At 39.3% G+C, this 12,507-nt stretch overlaps 1 protein-coding gene across 1 annotated transcript in view; it reads right to left on the bottom strand.

Moving 5' to 3' along the window:
- The window catches only part of LOC140239414 (kynureninase-like), a 58,735-nt gene that overhangs the window by 35,552 nt on the left and 10,676 nt on the right, over positions 1-12,507 (bottom strand). The window contains exon 5 of the mRNA XM_072319253.1: positions 11,914-11,975. Coding sequence (XP_072175354.1) covers positions 11,914-11,975 — 62 coding nt within the window. The remainder of the gene's footprint in view (positions 1-11,913; positions 11,976-12,507) is intronic.

The raw sequence follows: 12,507 nt of genomic DNA, 5'->3' as shown, positions 1-12,507 counted from the left end.
AATTTCCCCTAAAATCTTGGGCTAGTTCATGAAATAGCATGCTAATTCATGAACTGGCACGCTATTTGGGTTGCCTCTCCATCAGCGTGAAATTTTCTCAATGCCATGCTTCTGGTTGAACTGCGTTAGAGCCCACGCAGTTAGGGCACTGCGATCTGACTGCACAGAACTCTGTAGAGTTCTGTGGGAGTAACGATGCGAAGTACGCATGCGTCAACTTCGAGATAATTTGAGCTGGCTTTGAGCTGGCTTTGAGCTGATGAAAATTCACATTCGCAAAATTGTGATATTTTTCTAAACTACAAAAATAGCCGACTACATTGTAGTTTGAACTTCGGTCTGATGAAGACACGCCTAGTCACTCATTTGCAGTGCTACATTGTACATGTATATGTGCACGACCTTTTCTTTATTTGGGTAATGCCAGCTTGACCTTGACTCTCAAACTTTTCTTAGAGAGGGCATCAGGGACGGTAAGGGAGGCACCAAGGCCAAAATTAATGACCTAAAAATGATGTTTTGACTTTCAACAATACTAATTTGATTGGTGTTTTTTTTGCCTGGAAACAACAGGTACCACTGTTGTTTTATAATGTGATTCTGTACATATTGTACCTTTGGTATAAATTTACTTAGTAGGCTGCATGTATCTAAAAATTTTCGAAGGCAGAATGATGATCCTAAATGCATTTAAAGGCATTTTCGGGGGTTAGAAAAACGCAACCGTGTTTTGAAACGCGTTTGAGACCACAATCGTCTTTCCGTGAGTAGACAAATGCACTGTCATTTTGAAACGCATTTTATATCTCAAGGTCAACCTCAAGCTGTTTCCGGATGTGTTTTCTGCCCATTAGGCCAAGTAAAAAAAGAAACCAGTTTCTCGTCCTCGCGCGCATCGATTTTGGCCGCTGCATCGATTTTTTTACTATTTACTATTTTCAAAATGGCGCTGAAAATACCAAGAAATTCATAATTCTCGTCCCAGCCCGCTCCCCGCCGGCATCGATTTTCAGTTGCCGAATCGACTTTTTTTTTTATATTTACTATTTTTTCGGCCGCCGAAAAAAGAAATTGACAATAATATTCACCTACCAACGGTGATGTCTCATTTCTAATTACGCCTTGCGTCCTCTGCTTAGCTGTAGTACAGCTGTAGCTTCTGTAGTGCGTATGTAATAACGCATGCATTTCACACTGCTCCACAAAGCAGTCGAACTGTAGTTGGATGGGCGGGCCGCGGGCGGGCCTGGGCTGTGATGTACAGCGCACTCGGTACGTCGTGAACGCGATAGCGGCAACATTTTGCGAACAATCGCATTGTTCGTATTTTTCCCCGTTTCTCATATTTTAGGCGGATGAATTGTACTGTACAAATGCTTGTGAGGATCGTATGGAGTTTGTATACATTTTCCTGTCATTGTGACTATGTGCATGTGCGTTCAGTGTCGGAAGGTACGGTAATGCAGTGGCCGTGCCGCACCGTTTATTGGCAAAGTGTGCGTGTCTGTAGCTGTGTAGAGGCCCGTACACTCTGCTCTGTAACGTTGCATCTGACGGCGATGTATATTGTTATATTTTGAAGATAAAATGAATGCGCTTTTCCAGCAAATGTAGAATTATTAAATGGGTGTATCTACAAAATAAATAACTTTTCCACGGATTCTGGTTTGTCTCGTATTTCTGCGGGATACTTTTCTTTACGATGTAAATTCACGGACCCGGCCATGAGTCGAATCATCTGTAGTGTGGTATACAATCATTCATCATCCAAATGATGAGTGATTATCAAATGTCATTTTAGAACATGAAGAAACATCTTTAAATGTTTAATGCTATAATGCCATATCAGTATCATTTTGACATCCATCTGCAATTGTACAAGCCAGTTTCCAGTTGAATGTGCTACAATTGTACTGTGAAGAAATGCAGATACATACCAGCTGTGTGGACACAAAAAGTCACAAACACCAATGATAAATAAAGCAGTGTTTTGAATATTATGGAATTTATTTCAGTCGTACATTCTTCCCTTGACATCTGTAGTGGAAAGAAAAAGCAAATGTATTTCTGCATGCATGAAGTTTCATTTCAAGTATGGTGTTTGAAAATGCACAGAGTGCAGGCAAGACATACACTTGGGACCTGGTCTCTCATAACACAGCTACCAGAGTGATATTTCATTTCATAAATTGGATGTAGAAAATAGTAAAGCCCTCTCTCGTTACCTTTCTGAGAATTACCGGACGAGAAACACATATTACTTTCATTTTGACAATCCTCGAAAAAATAGTAAGATATCAAATAGTAAGGACCTCCCTCATCGCCTTGCTCAAAAAACCCGGACGAGAAACTACTTTCTTTTTTTACTTGGCCTTATTTGTGTGTGAATGATGAGGCATGTTTGGTGGTACACAGTTGACCTTTACTTCCCGGGTTGAACAACACAAAGCAGTTGCGCAGTGACAACACTCTAATCACCATTGTATGATGGTTAGCTAAATGCAGCACCCCAAGAATCGCATTTCAAACCACGTTTGCAAAGACCATTCCAAACGTGTTTTGAAACTTGATTCTCTCTCTCAAGCTTAGATAATCTAAACGCAGCCCAAATCTGCAGCCCTGCTTTCAAGCCAGCTAGCTAGATTGAGCTCAAAGCTGAACTGAAGCCAAACTTTGAGTTATCTTATGCATGCATCATTCAGCAGATCTACGAAAAGGCAGGGAAATTATGTATATTTTTTTCAAACAAATACCAGGATTTTCTAGTCACTTTTTAATACTAGAAACGATTCCAGGCCAGTAGTGGCCGTAAACTCTTCAACTTTCAGAGACCAGGCATCCTAGCCAGCTGGTGGGGCATCATATCACAGCCACACGCCTCATGGTCTCTGATCTGTGTCATTCTAGCACTGTGCTACACAGTGCCAATGTAAACCAGCAGAATTCATTCTATGCCATGGAGCACGTGTATGCCATAAGTTTTGCTTCTGACTAGATTCACATAAAAATTCTCGTTTCTCAGAAACACTGCTCCATGGGGAGCAGTTATTATAGACTTGAATCTTACTTTATCAAAGACAATTGAGTCTTGCATATTAAAATTTTATGTTCTATATTGCCATGTCTCATGTTTCCCCATCTTTCTTTTGTATCCATTGTATCTGCCTTCCTACCCTTTAGTTTCTTGCAGAGTTAGTAATCTTTACACCACATGTTCCCATTGATGTGAAATGAAATGTGACCCTGCATCACAAAACCAACAAAAAGTCGCCAGACATGGATTTTTAGTTATGGGCAGATTCTGAAAGAGCAGACTGAGCTTTGAAATAATGAATCAAGCTGTGCTTCCTGGGGACTATGTTTGGTTTGGTTTTCAATAAATTTGAATTGAACTGAATTGAAAATTGAATCACTAAAATGAACTGGACTTTACCAACCTTTCAAATAATAGATACAAAGTGAATATAATCTTGAGAAGTCTTTACTGAGGGGCTTTGAATTTTAGGGTCTATTCAAGTGTCATTATTCTCACCAAGTTGGGCACTGTGCAATGAATGCGACAAAAAGAAAAAAAGGAAAAAGAAAAGGATATAAAACTCAGTGATAACCACAATGAATGGATTATCGGATTAAACTGAAAGTTGTCACAATCATTACGTACATTTTATGATGGATACAAACTTTAAATACATTAGCACTATTCTTTCAAAAGTTATCAGAGTTGAAAGTGAACAGTAAGGGGTTTTTATTAAATGAACAGGGGTCTGTAAGACATACTAATCACATCATTCCAAAAAAATAATGTTCTGTAAAAACTGCTAAGAGCACAATTTCCCATTCATTTCATAAACCTAAAATTCACAATTACATAGAAGAAGAATTACTCTTCCAGAAAACAGAAACTAAAAATTGATTAGGTTCACAAATTTCACCTCATACTTTGAGTATTCATGCAAAATCAGGGTGTCCAACTTTTTGTTGGTTTTGTGATGCACGGTCACAAATGAACCCACTTTAAGTATAAATATTTTTTTGTTCCTTATACCGTATTCTCATTTTCCTTAGATGTGAGTGCGGTCCTGACAAAAACACACCAAAACAACAACTAATATTTATTATCTTGAGTTCGAGTAGGTCCATTTGTGGATTACACTCATATGTACCCAAGAAATAATACATGGTGTACTTTGAAACCACCCACCACTATTAATAAATTGCACACTTATTCTGTGGCAGTGTTGTAACTGGGACTTCTTCAAATAGGCCTCTCTTCATAATCGAAAATCATATCCTGAGAAGTATTAGAGGTCACTTTTACGCCATTTCTGAAATGAGGTGCCATTGCACCTCAGTGGATAAGACCATAGGCCATCAATCATGAGGTCAAAAATTTGAGTCTTCTTTGCAGCACTTCAGCAAAGGCACTGTGTCCTCATTGCAAAGTCTTTTGGAAGGGACTTGCAGCTAGTGCCCCAGTGGCTGCTTTAAGACTGGAGCCCCATTTTATGAGAGACTTTCAAACCAGACTTACTGTGACAATGTCAGGGCAATCTTTTTTTCTCCCTACCATCCACGCAAAATGTTGCTCAGATATTGTCGTGACACCTTTTGCCAAATTCTACCCTAGCCAGCTAGTGTAATTATGCGGAAGTTACCCCAACATTAACCCAAACATTACCCAGACAATAACGTGAATGCCCTTTTTGTTAAGACGCTCTCGCCGTAACATTCCAATGATACACTCCTGGATTCATGTATGCGCAATTGCCCAGACAGAATGACACACCCACAGTTGTACAACTGTAGCACCGATCAGGTGCATGTATCCACATTCCCTTCAGAAGTGAACAGGTAGGTTGTTATTACAAAAGGAAACCTACCCAGAAAAGGTTTTCTGGTTGTGTCTGTTAAAGGGGAAGGCTAGTAACTGATCAGTGGGAATCAGTGGAAATGCTGGGAGGTGATTGTTCCAATCCTTATGGGATTCATTCAAGAGTTCATTGTATATCTATTGTTGTGTGAAAATAATTTGCTTCAGAACGGTCTCATATTCAAGTAATGTGCAGATTAATGCTCCGTCACTGACCAGGGACGCTAACCTGGAAGCATTAAACTGCACATTACTTGAATATGAGACCATTCTGAAGCAAATCATTTTCACACAACAATAGATATACAATGAACTCTTGAATGAATCCCATAAGGATTGGAACAATCATCTCCCAGCATTTCCACTGATTCCCACTGATCAGTTACTAGCCTTCCCCTTTAAACCATGGAGCTACTATCTCTGTTGGTAGCTCCATGGTTAAACATTACCCCTCCCTCTCTCCTGCAGTTTTATTGCCTGGGGTGAGGAATTTTGTTCTCCGGATGTTGTCAGGGTGTAGTCTGTTAAAACAGGGTCTTACAGGAATCCAGTGCTCCCCCCAAAAAAGCCAAGCAAATACAAAACATAAGTTGATTCAATTCAACTCCATTCCAGAACAATACCACATTGGTGCAGTGGTCTATCAGGAAACAACAGTGTTAAATACAGCAATGTTCTTGAAAATCTCTACTTTAAGGAGAGAATTTCCTCAAAATCTGCACCAGGCTATCCCATTTCCCATTCGGACATTATCAGATGACCCCACAGGACATATGGCAGAAGGGAAATAAAACTTAGTCCAGGCGCATGGAGGTCAGATCATGGACAAAAACTCTGTGACACATGCACACAAGATCCACACATGTGGTGAGCTTTAGAACAACCGGCTCACAAGTGTCAATCTAGCACTGTGAAGCGGTCCAAGCGGTCCAAGTGTCATTGCTATCATGGAAAGTAACACCTTGCCGGATGGTTCTTCACCAGACCCAGAAAAAAAAAAACCCAAAACACCAAAGTAACACAACTATCACGGACCGCCAACAACTCACGACAGATATTGAGTACCTGGTACCTGTTAGCTAGAATTTGACTGATGAAAGCCTGTCTGTTACTAGTCATTATCAAATAAATTTCACTGCACATTTGTACTACTCTCAAGTTTTCAAGTCCCTTGACAGGTTAGTAGGGTACTTGAGCACCCACACAGACTATTTAAGGACTGATATGCAGGTATACATTATGGACACACACAGTGGTACACACCTACACACACATACACACACACAAAAAAAACCCACCAAAACACATGCACAAACACATAATATCTACTGATGGTATATGAACTTTACATGTATAAATTTATTTGTGATATGATTTATAGCGGTTGGTTGAACTACAGTATGGTCACTGTTTGCATTACATGTATACTGCACAGACATGCAATATCAAAATCGCAAATTGTTTTTTAGAAACCAAGGGTATATCCAATACACTGTACAAGTGCTTGAATTACATTTCAAATGTTGGATATTTTGCTATGCACTATTCTTCAATAAGTATTACACTCAAGTCAAGGCACATTTTATTTGCCCTCACGCAACGCTTGTTCATCTAAGCCTTTGTCTGGGTAAAATAAAACGGCACTTGGGATAATAAAATATGATACGCCACATCCTGAGTGATACAGTATTTAAAAGAATTAAGATCAATCACCAACTGTACAATTTATCTGAATCTTTTCATCTCTTTTCAAATTCCTTCTTTTTTTTTCTCTCAGCCTCAGATTTTACAGCATCGTTTTCAAATTTGATGCCATCATCAAAATAATGCACAATTGTTGCAGGTACCCCAAAACGCACATGCTTCTGGCATTTTAAGCATCATTGAAGGTGAACTCGGTGCAGTAGATCAACTTTCTATAATTTACATTCAATTGTGAAACCCTCTGGATATTAGCAAGTATGAAAATAATTGCAGGTTAGTCCATTCCAAAGCCCTCAACTTCCCTCAGAAACAGTGGCTCACCCTGAACTGCATCCAAACTCCCCACACAAAGGACAGGCCACCATCTACACAAATCGGGGTTCTTGGATGGCCCGGCATGTGACTGCAGCCATCCTGCCCAAACCCTGAGTCACATTGTGGAGCACTGCCATCTTTGGAAGTTCCCAGAAGGGCTTGAAGAACTTGCTAAACTAAGTGATGCTGCCTTGAACCAGATCTGCAGCTTGGATATTAATTATAAGGCTATATAACCGCCCTCCCTCCCCCTGGAGGTGCACGTCACGAGACCCAGGAGTCATACAGCTCACTGGTCATGCAGCCCATGAGTTCGCCACTAAACTAACAAGGCCCACGAGACCGACACATTAAGCCCCATGTTGTATCTGTTGAACTCATGGGCTGTTTTAAAGGGATCGTACAGCTTTGGTTGAGACCTAATTTCAGGATTCTAACAATTTTTGTGAGGTAATGAGAAACCTCATATGAAATATGAAAGAGCATGTAATTCTATAAGGAATTCAACGCTTATTTGAGGAAAATTGGTTTTGAAATGGCTGAGATATCCAAAAATGAGTGATTCTAATAAAGTGTGGGACCTACACTTTATTGTGATCACTTTGTTTTACTTTGTTTTTGGATGTTTCAGTCATTCCAAATGCGATTTTCATCAAATAAACTTTGAATTCCTCTTAAAATGGTATGCTCTGTACTATCATAAGTGTTTTCTTGTCATCTTGCAAAAAGTTAAAAGCCCAATTCTCATCTCCACCAATACTGTACCACCCCTTTAACCTAGTGTCAAACTCATGAGCTTTATTTGCCTAGTGTCAAACTCATGGGCTGTATGACTCGTGAGCTGTAAGACTCATGGACATCCTTTAAATGTCGGTCTTGTGGGCTGTATGACTCGTGGGTGTCGGTCTTGTGGGATGACGCCCTCCCCCTAGTACTGTATCATATGACAGAAGAAGTCCCTTCCATGCATCCATATATCAAGGTCTTTCACCTCTCTGCACCAGGAGGGTTACTGCTTGACAGACATGGCGCATTAACTCTTTATGTGCCATGGTGGAAACCCCCTGTGTGCCACGTTATTCTGAGACACGAAGATAGTCATGCTTAGAGAAAGAATTTTGTTTTTCCAATCTGTATAACTTCTACATATTTCTGTTAAGCTGGACATAATAGTGAGCAAAGTTAAAGAAGAATGCCAAACTTTGCTTCCATTTACAATGTTCTATTTTCAATTTTTCTTCTGAATTACCAGTTGCTACATTACTGTAAAGGAATGACTTTTGCACATAGAATAGTGACAGAAACTAAAGTGTACATGCATAATCTAGTTGGGAACACCGCTTGATAGTCATTCACCACATAGAATGCAAGCCGTATGTGAGAGGAACAAAAGCGCGAGAAACGCTTTGATTGTACCGCGGGATTAGCGATTTATCGATCGGTTTTGGCGGCTTTGTTTGTTGAGCAGAATATGCGAAGTTGGCACGCCGTCGACTGAGTCGGATGTGCGAACGTGGCACATAAAGAGTTAAACAACTCTATATCATTATATTATTATATATCATTAATTGATGTTGGAAGAAGTGGTATAAGCCTATATCCATCACAGAAAAAGTATCTCAAATGGATTGTATAGTATTGGTGGAGATGAGAATTGGGCTTATCTTTTTAAGTGTAATTCAAAGTTTATTAGATGAAAATGATCCTAATAAAAGGTGGGTCCCGCTTTTTATTAGGAATGCTCTTCTTCTTCTTTTTTTTTGGGGGGGGGGGATATCTCAGCAATTTTAAAAGCGATTTTCATCAAATAAACATAGAATCCCTCTCTTTCATATTTCATGAGAGGTCTCTCATTATCTCACAAAAAAATTTAGAAACATGAAGTTAGGTCTCAAACAAAACTATAAACTCCCTTTAATCATTGCATTTTTTTTTTACAAAGTGGATGCATATATATTCAAAACACCTCACTTAGCACTTCTTTTTGGTATTTTGCTCCTTAATCCCTATTTAAATGTCTGCATCTCTTTCACCTTTTTCTCAACATCTCACTCTTCCTTTGTTTCTCTCTCTCTCTCTCTTTTCTCCTCCTCACTGAGTATCTCTTGTACAAGGTTTGCCTTCATAAAAAATTATGATGCTGCTTTGATAATTATCACCACTTCTGGTGAAGCACCACTATCGCAATGAACGTGTAAAATTGCCATAATGAGAAAAAAGTATATTTTGTCTGAGGGGTATCAAATTTGGGATGTAAAATTTGATATCCTTTGAAATGTAATAGCACATACAATTACAAAGAGTAATAGACCCTTACATGTATGCACGCACCCCTCGTCTTCAATAAGACAATGCTATAGAGTGAGACACTGTATGGTTCCTTTTCCCTCAATTTCTTCTGCAGTAATCCCCCTCCCACCCTCATCATACCCTAACATCATGTGAACCATAGTCGCACTCACACATACAAAAAATGGGTTAACGAGTGTGCTTCAAAACTTGAGTTTTTTTGCAACCGTTCACACGCTCCAAACTAGCGGCTTAGCAAGCACACTCCGTATCAAGTTTATTGTTGTTTTTTTTGCAACCGTTCACACATACAGAAATAATCTGCTAATTGCTGATAGATGAATCGATAAAGCTCTTGTCCTTGTGCCTCACAGTGGTGTGGAGTTCATGCTATTGTGACGTGCACTTTGAATAATGGGATATAGAAACTCAAGTTTATTTGGTTGACAATGACAGTTCACACGTCAACGAGGGGCAAATTAGCACACTAATTCAGAAATAACAGCAAAGTTTCGTGGGTTTGCATCGCACTGCTGCTCACGGTAATTTGTGGGTTTTTTGTGTCCACATGTGCAAAAATCTCGGGTTTGATAGCGGGTTACAAATCTTGAGTTTTGTAACCCGCTAATTTGTGTACGTGTGCATGCCCCTCATCACTTCCATAAGGTAGTTGGGCAATGCCTTATAAGACAAAGCAGTTTTCACCTAATCTCATTTTCTGTGTCATTTTGCTTCAAACATCTGGCCTACTTCCTCAAATGTAGAGCAGCAGACTATTATCCCATGATTTCAAAACGCAGGACTACTTAATCATGCTTGGGATTAACATGCCACTTTACATTGAATTGATGGATATCTGAATTGCTGCCCATAAAGAATCTGATTTTAAGTTTCGGCGCGTCAAGCTCAAGTGCGGTCGCGTGAAACTGGGACACCCCGATGGATGAGCACCTTTTGGTTGAAGTCAGGTATCAAGTTTTACAGAGATATATCACTCATAATTCAACTCTTATCCATATGGTATTTATTCTTCACTTTTAATACTTGTAGTTTGACTTTCACCAAACGATGCCAATTAATGAATTCTCAGAATATCTGGACCCTAATGCACAGGCCTCGTGATCACACACTACTTGCCATAGTATCTAAAATACATATCAAAATGTAAATCCATGATGCTCAAAAAGAGTTCAAAGCAAATAAAACATGAGTCACATTTGGCTTTGATTGATTATTTTATTAAAAGTGATAGACTACTGCAAAAGAAAAAAAATTCAAGCAACTATTTTTTAAGGCTTTGGTTGGGTAAGATGAAATTTAGAAGTGTGTATTCAATTTGCAGATGGTCACAATAACTGAGCTAGCACTTCAAACCACTTCCATAGTGGTTTTGAGTTTTGGCAGCACATGTACTATTAAAAGTTAAAAGGTAATCGCTCTGCATTACGACAAAGAAAAACAAAAACCGAAGAAATTTATGAAGGAAACTACAAATAACAAAACAGTACCCATACAATAAACCTGTCGTGAGAACAAAGACATTTAAAAACAATATTATGCGCAACATTTTGGACAAAAATATGAAATTTCATGGAGCAAACGTAACACTAGCACTGCCATTTATAGTGCACACATCTCAGTCAGCGATGTTTTCTGCAAAATACTAGCATACTTCTTGTAAATCATGCATGATTTACATATGTACTAAAGATGTGAACCCTCAAAATGTCATATCCCTGCTCTCATGTTATAAAATGGGTTCAAGAACATAGCCAATAGGAAGCGCTGAAATGAGTCACGTGGGCTTTGATTACTTTAGTACCATTGCACTGCAGCACCAGTGCGCACTCAATCAGTTGGTACAAGTGCGTCGCGCGCTACTATACGCGCTGTCAATACCTGTAAACAACTTCTAGTTCGGGCTGCGTATGCCGGCCGGCCTTTTGTGTGCATAACATAATATGTGGCGTACGTATACAGTACTCTTATACGTACAGTGCGGGATTTTTGAGTGCGACGTGCTTGACTCGACTCTCTCGAGCGAGTGCTACATGTAGCTGACTGGACTATTGACCCACAAAGGTACGTGAAAATGCTGTTAGTTTTCGACCCATTTTATAAAACAAATGATGCACAGGATTATTTTGTGGCGTTAGTGGAGACGCATCACACTCTCGGGTATTTACAATGTAGTGCAACATGCACTCGGCTTCGCCTCGTGCATGTTTCACAATTGCAAATACCCGAGTGCCCTACGCCTACACTAACGCACTCTATCCTGTGCATCATTTGTATAATAACACACTCTCCATTCAAAGAGGCCATACACTGCGGCATAATGAGACAAAAATTTATGGGCTCCCACTTTTCCATCAGTTTCATGTCACATGAAATATGCAAAAGTTTCTACACGGGAAAAAATGTCCATTCTAACAGCAGTTGTTGTTGAGATATGGATAGATAGATAGATAGATAGATAGATAGATAGATAGATAGATAGATAGATGGATAGATAGATAGATAGATGGATAGATAGATAGATAGATAGATAGATAGATAGATAAATATAGATAGATAGATAGATAGATAGATAGATAGATAGATAGATAGATGAATAGATAGATAAATATAGATAGATAGACAGATAGATAGGAAGAAAGATACATATGTAGATAGGTAGATAGAGAGGCAAATTGAGAAAAATAAGAGAGCAAAAAGAAAAATGATTGACATACCAGCAATAGATGGAGGTTGACAGTCAATCCGTTCATAATGGCGACTTCATCAGGCAAGGCACCTAGGATGAATAGACCAAAGAGAAACAAGAGAAGATTTGTGTATGCTGTCAATGGTCATGCTCAAACTACACAAAACTTCACATAGTCTTCATACTTCCCCAAAACTTCCCAAAATTTGAGCACGCCGTCACACTACAGACAAATTCATATAGATACGCACCCGTTGTTTTAGTGATGCAAAACTACCCACACTTTCAGTCTCCAACCCACGTGCTCCATATAGGCTAACACAACATGCCCTCCTTGATTATAAAATGTGTTCGCGGAACAGTGTACAAAAGAATACACAATGTGCATAAACATAAGGAGATGAATGTAATCATGTGACAAACTTCTTGAAGTTTCAGTCACGCACAGTCACACTATACAAAACTTTGTGTGCATGCAACGGTGTACCTGTACATGTATTATGTACACTGTACATCACTACTGTCTTAATCTGTCATAGATTGTGATGGCTAGCAGCAATGCCACAATCTAGAAATGCACCCCCACTGAAGGTGAGTGAACAGGCCAGAGACTGTGTCAATC

Source organism: Diadema setosum, chromosome 16, assembly GCF_964275005.1.
Source record: "Diadema setosum chromosome 16, eeDiaSeto1, whole genome shotgun sequence".
NCBI classification, from domain to species: Eukaryota; Metazoa; Echinodermata; class Echinoidea; order Diadematoida; family Diadematidae; genus Diadema; species Diadema setosum.
The sequence above is the reverse complement of the archived record's forward strand: the minus strand, read 5'-3'. Positions and strand labels throughout refer to the sequence as shown.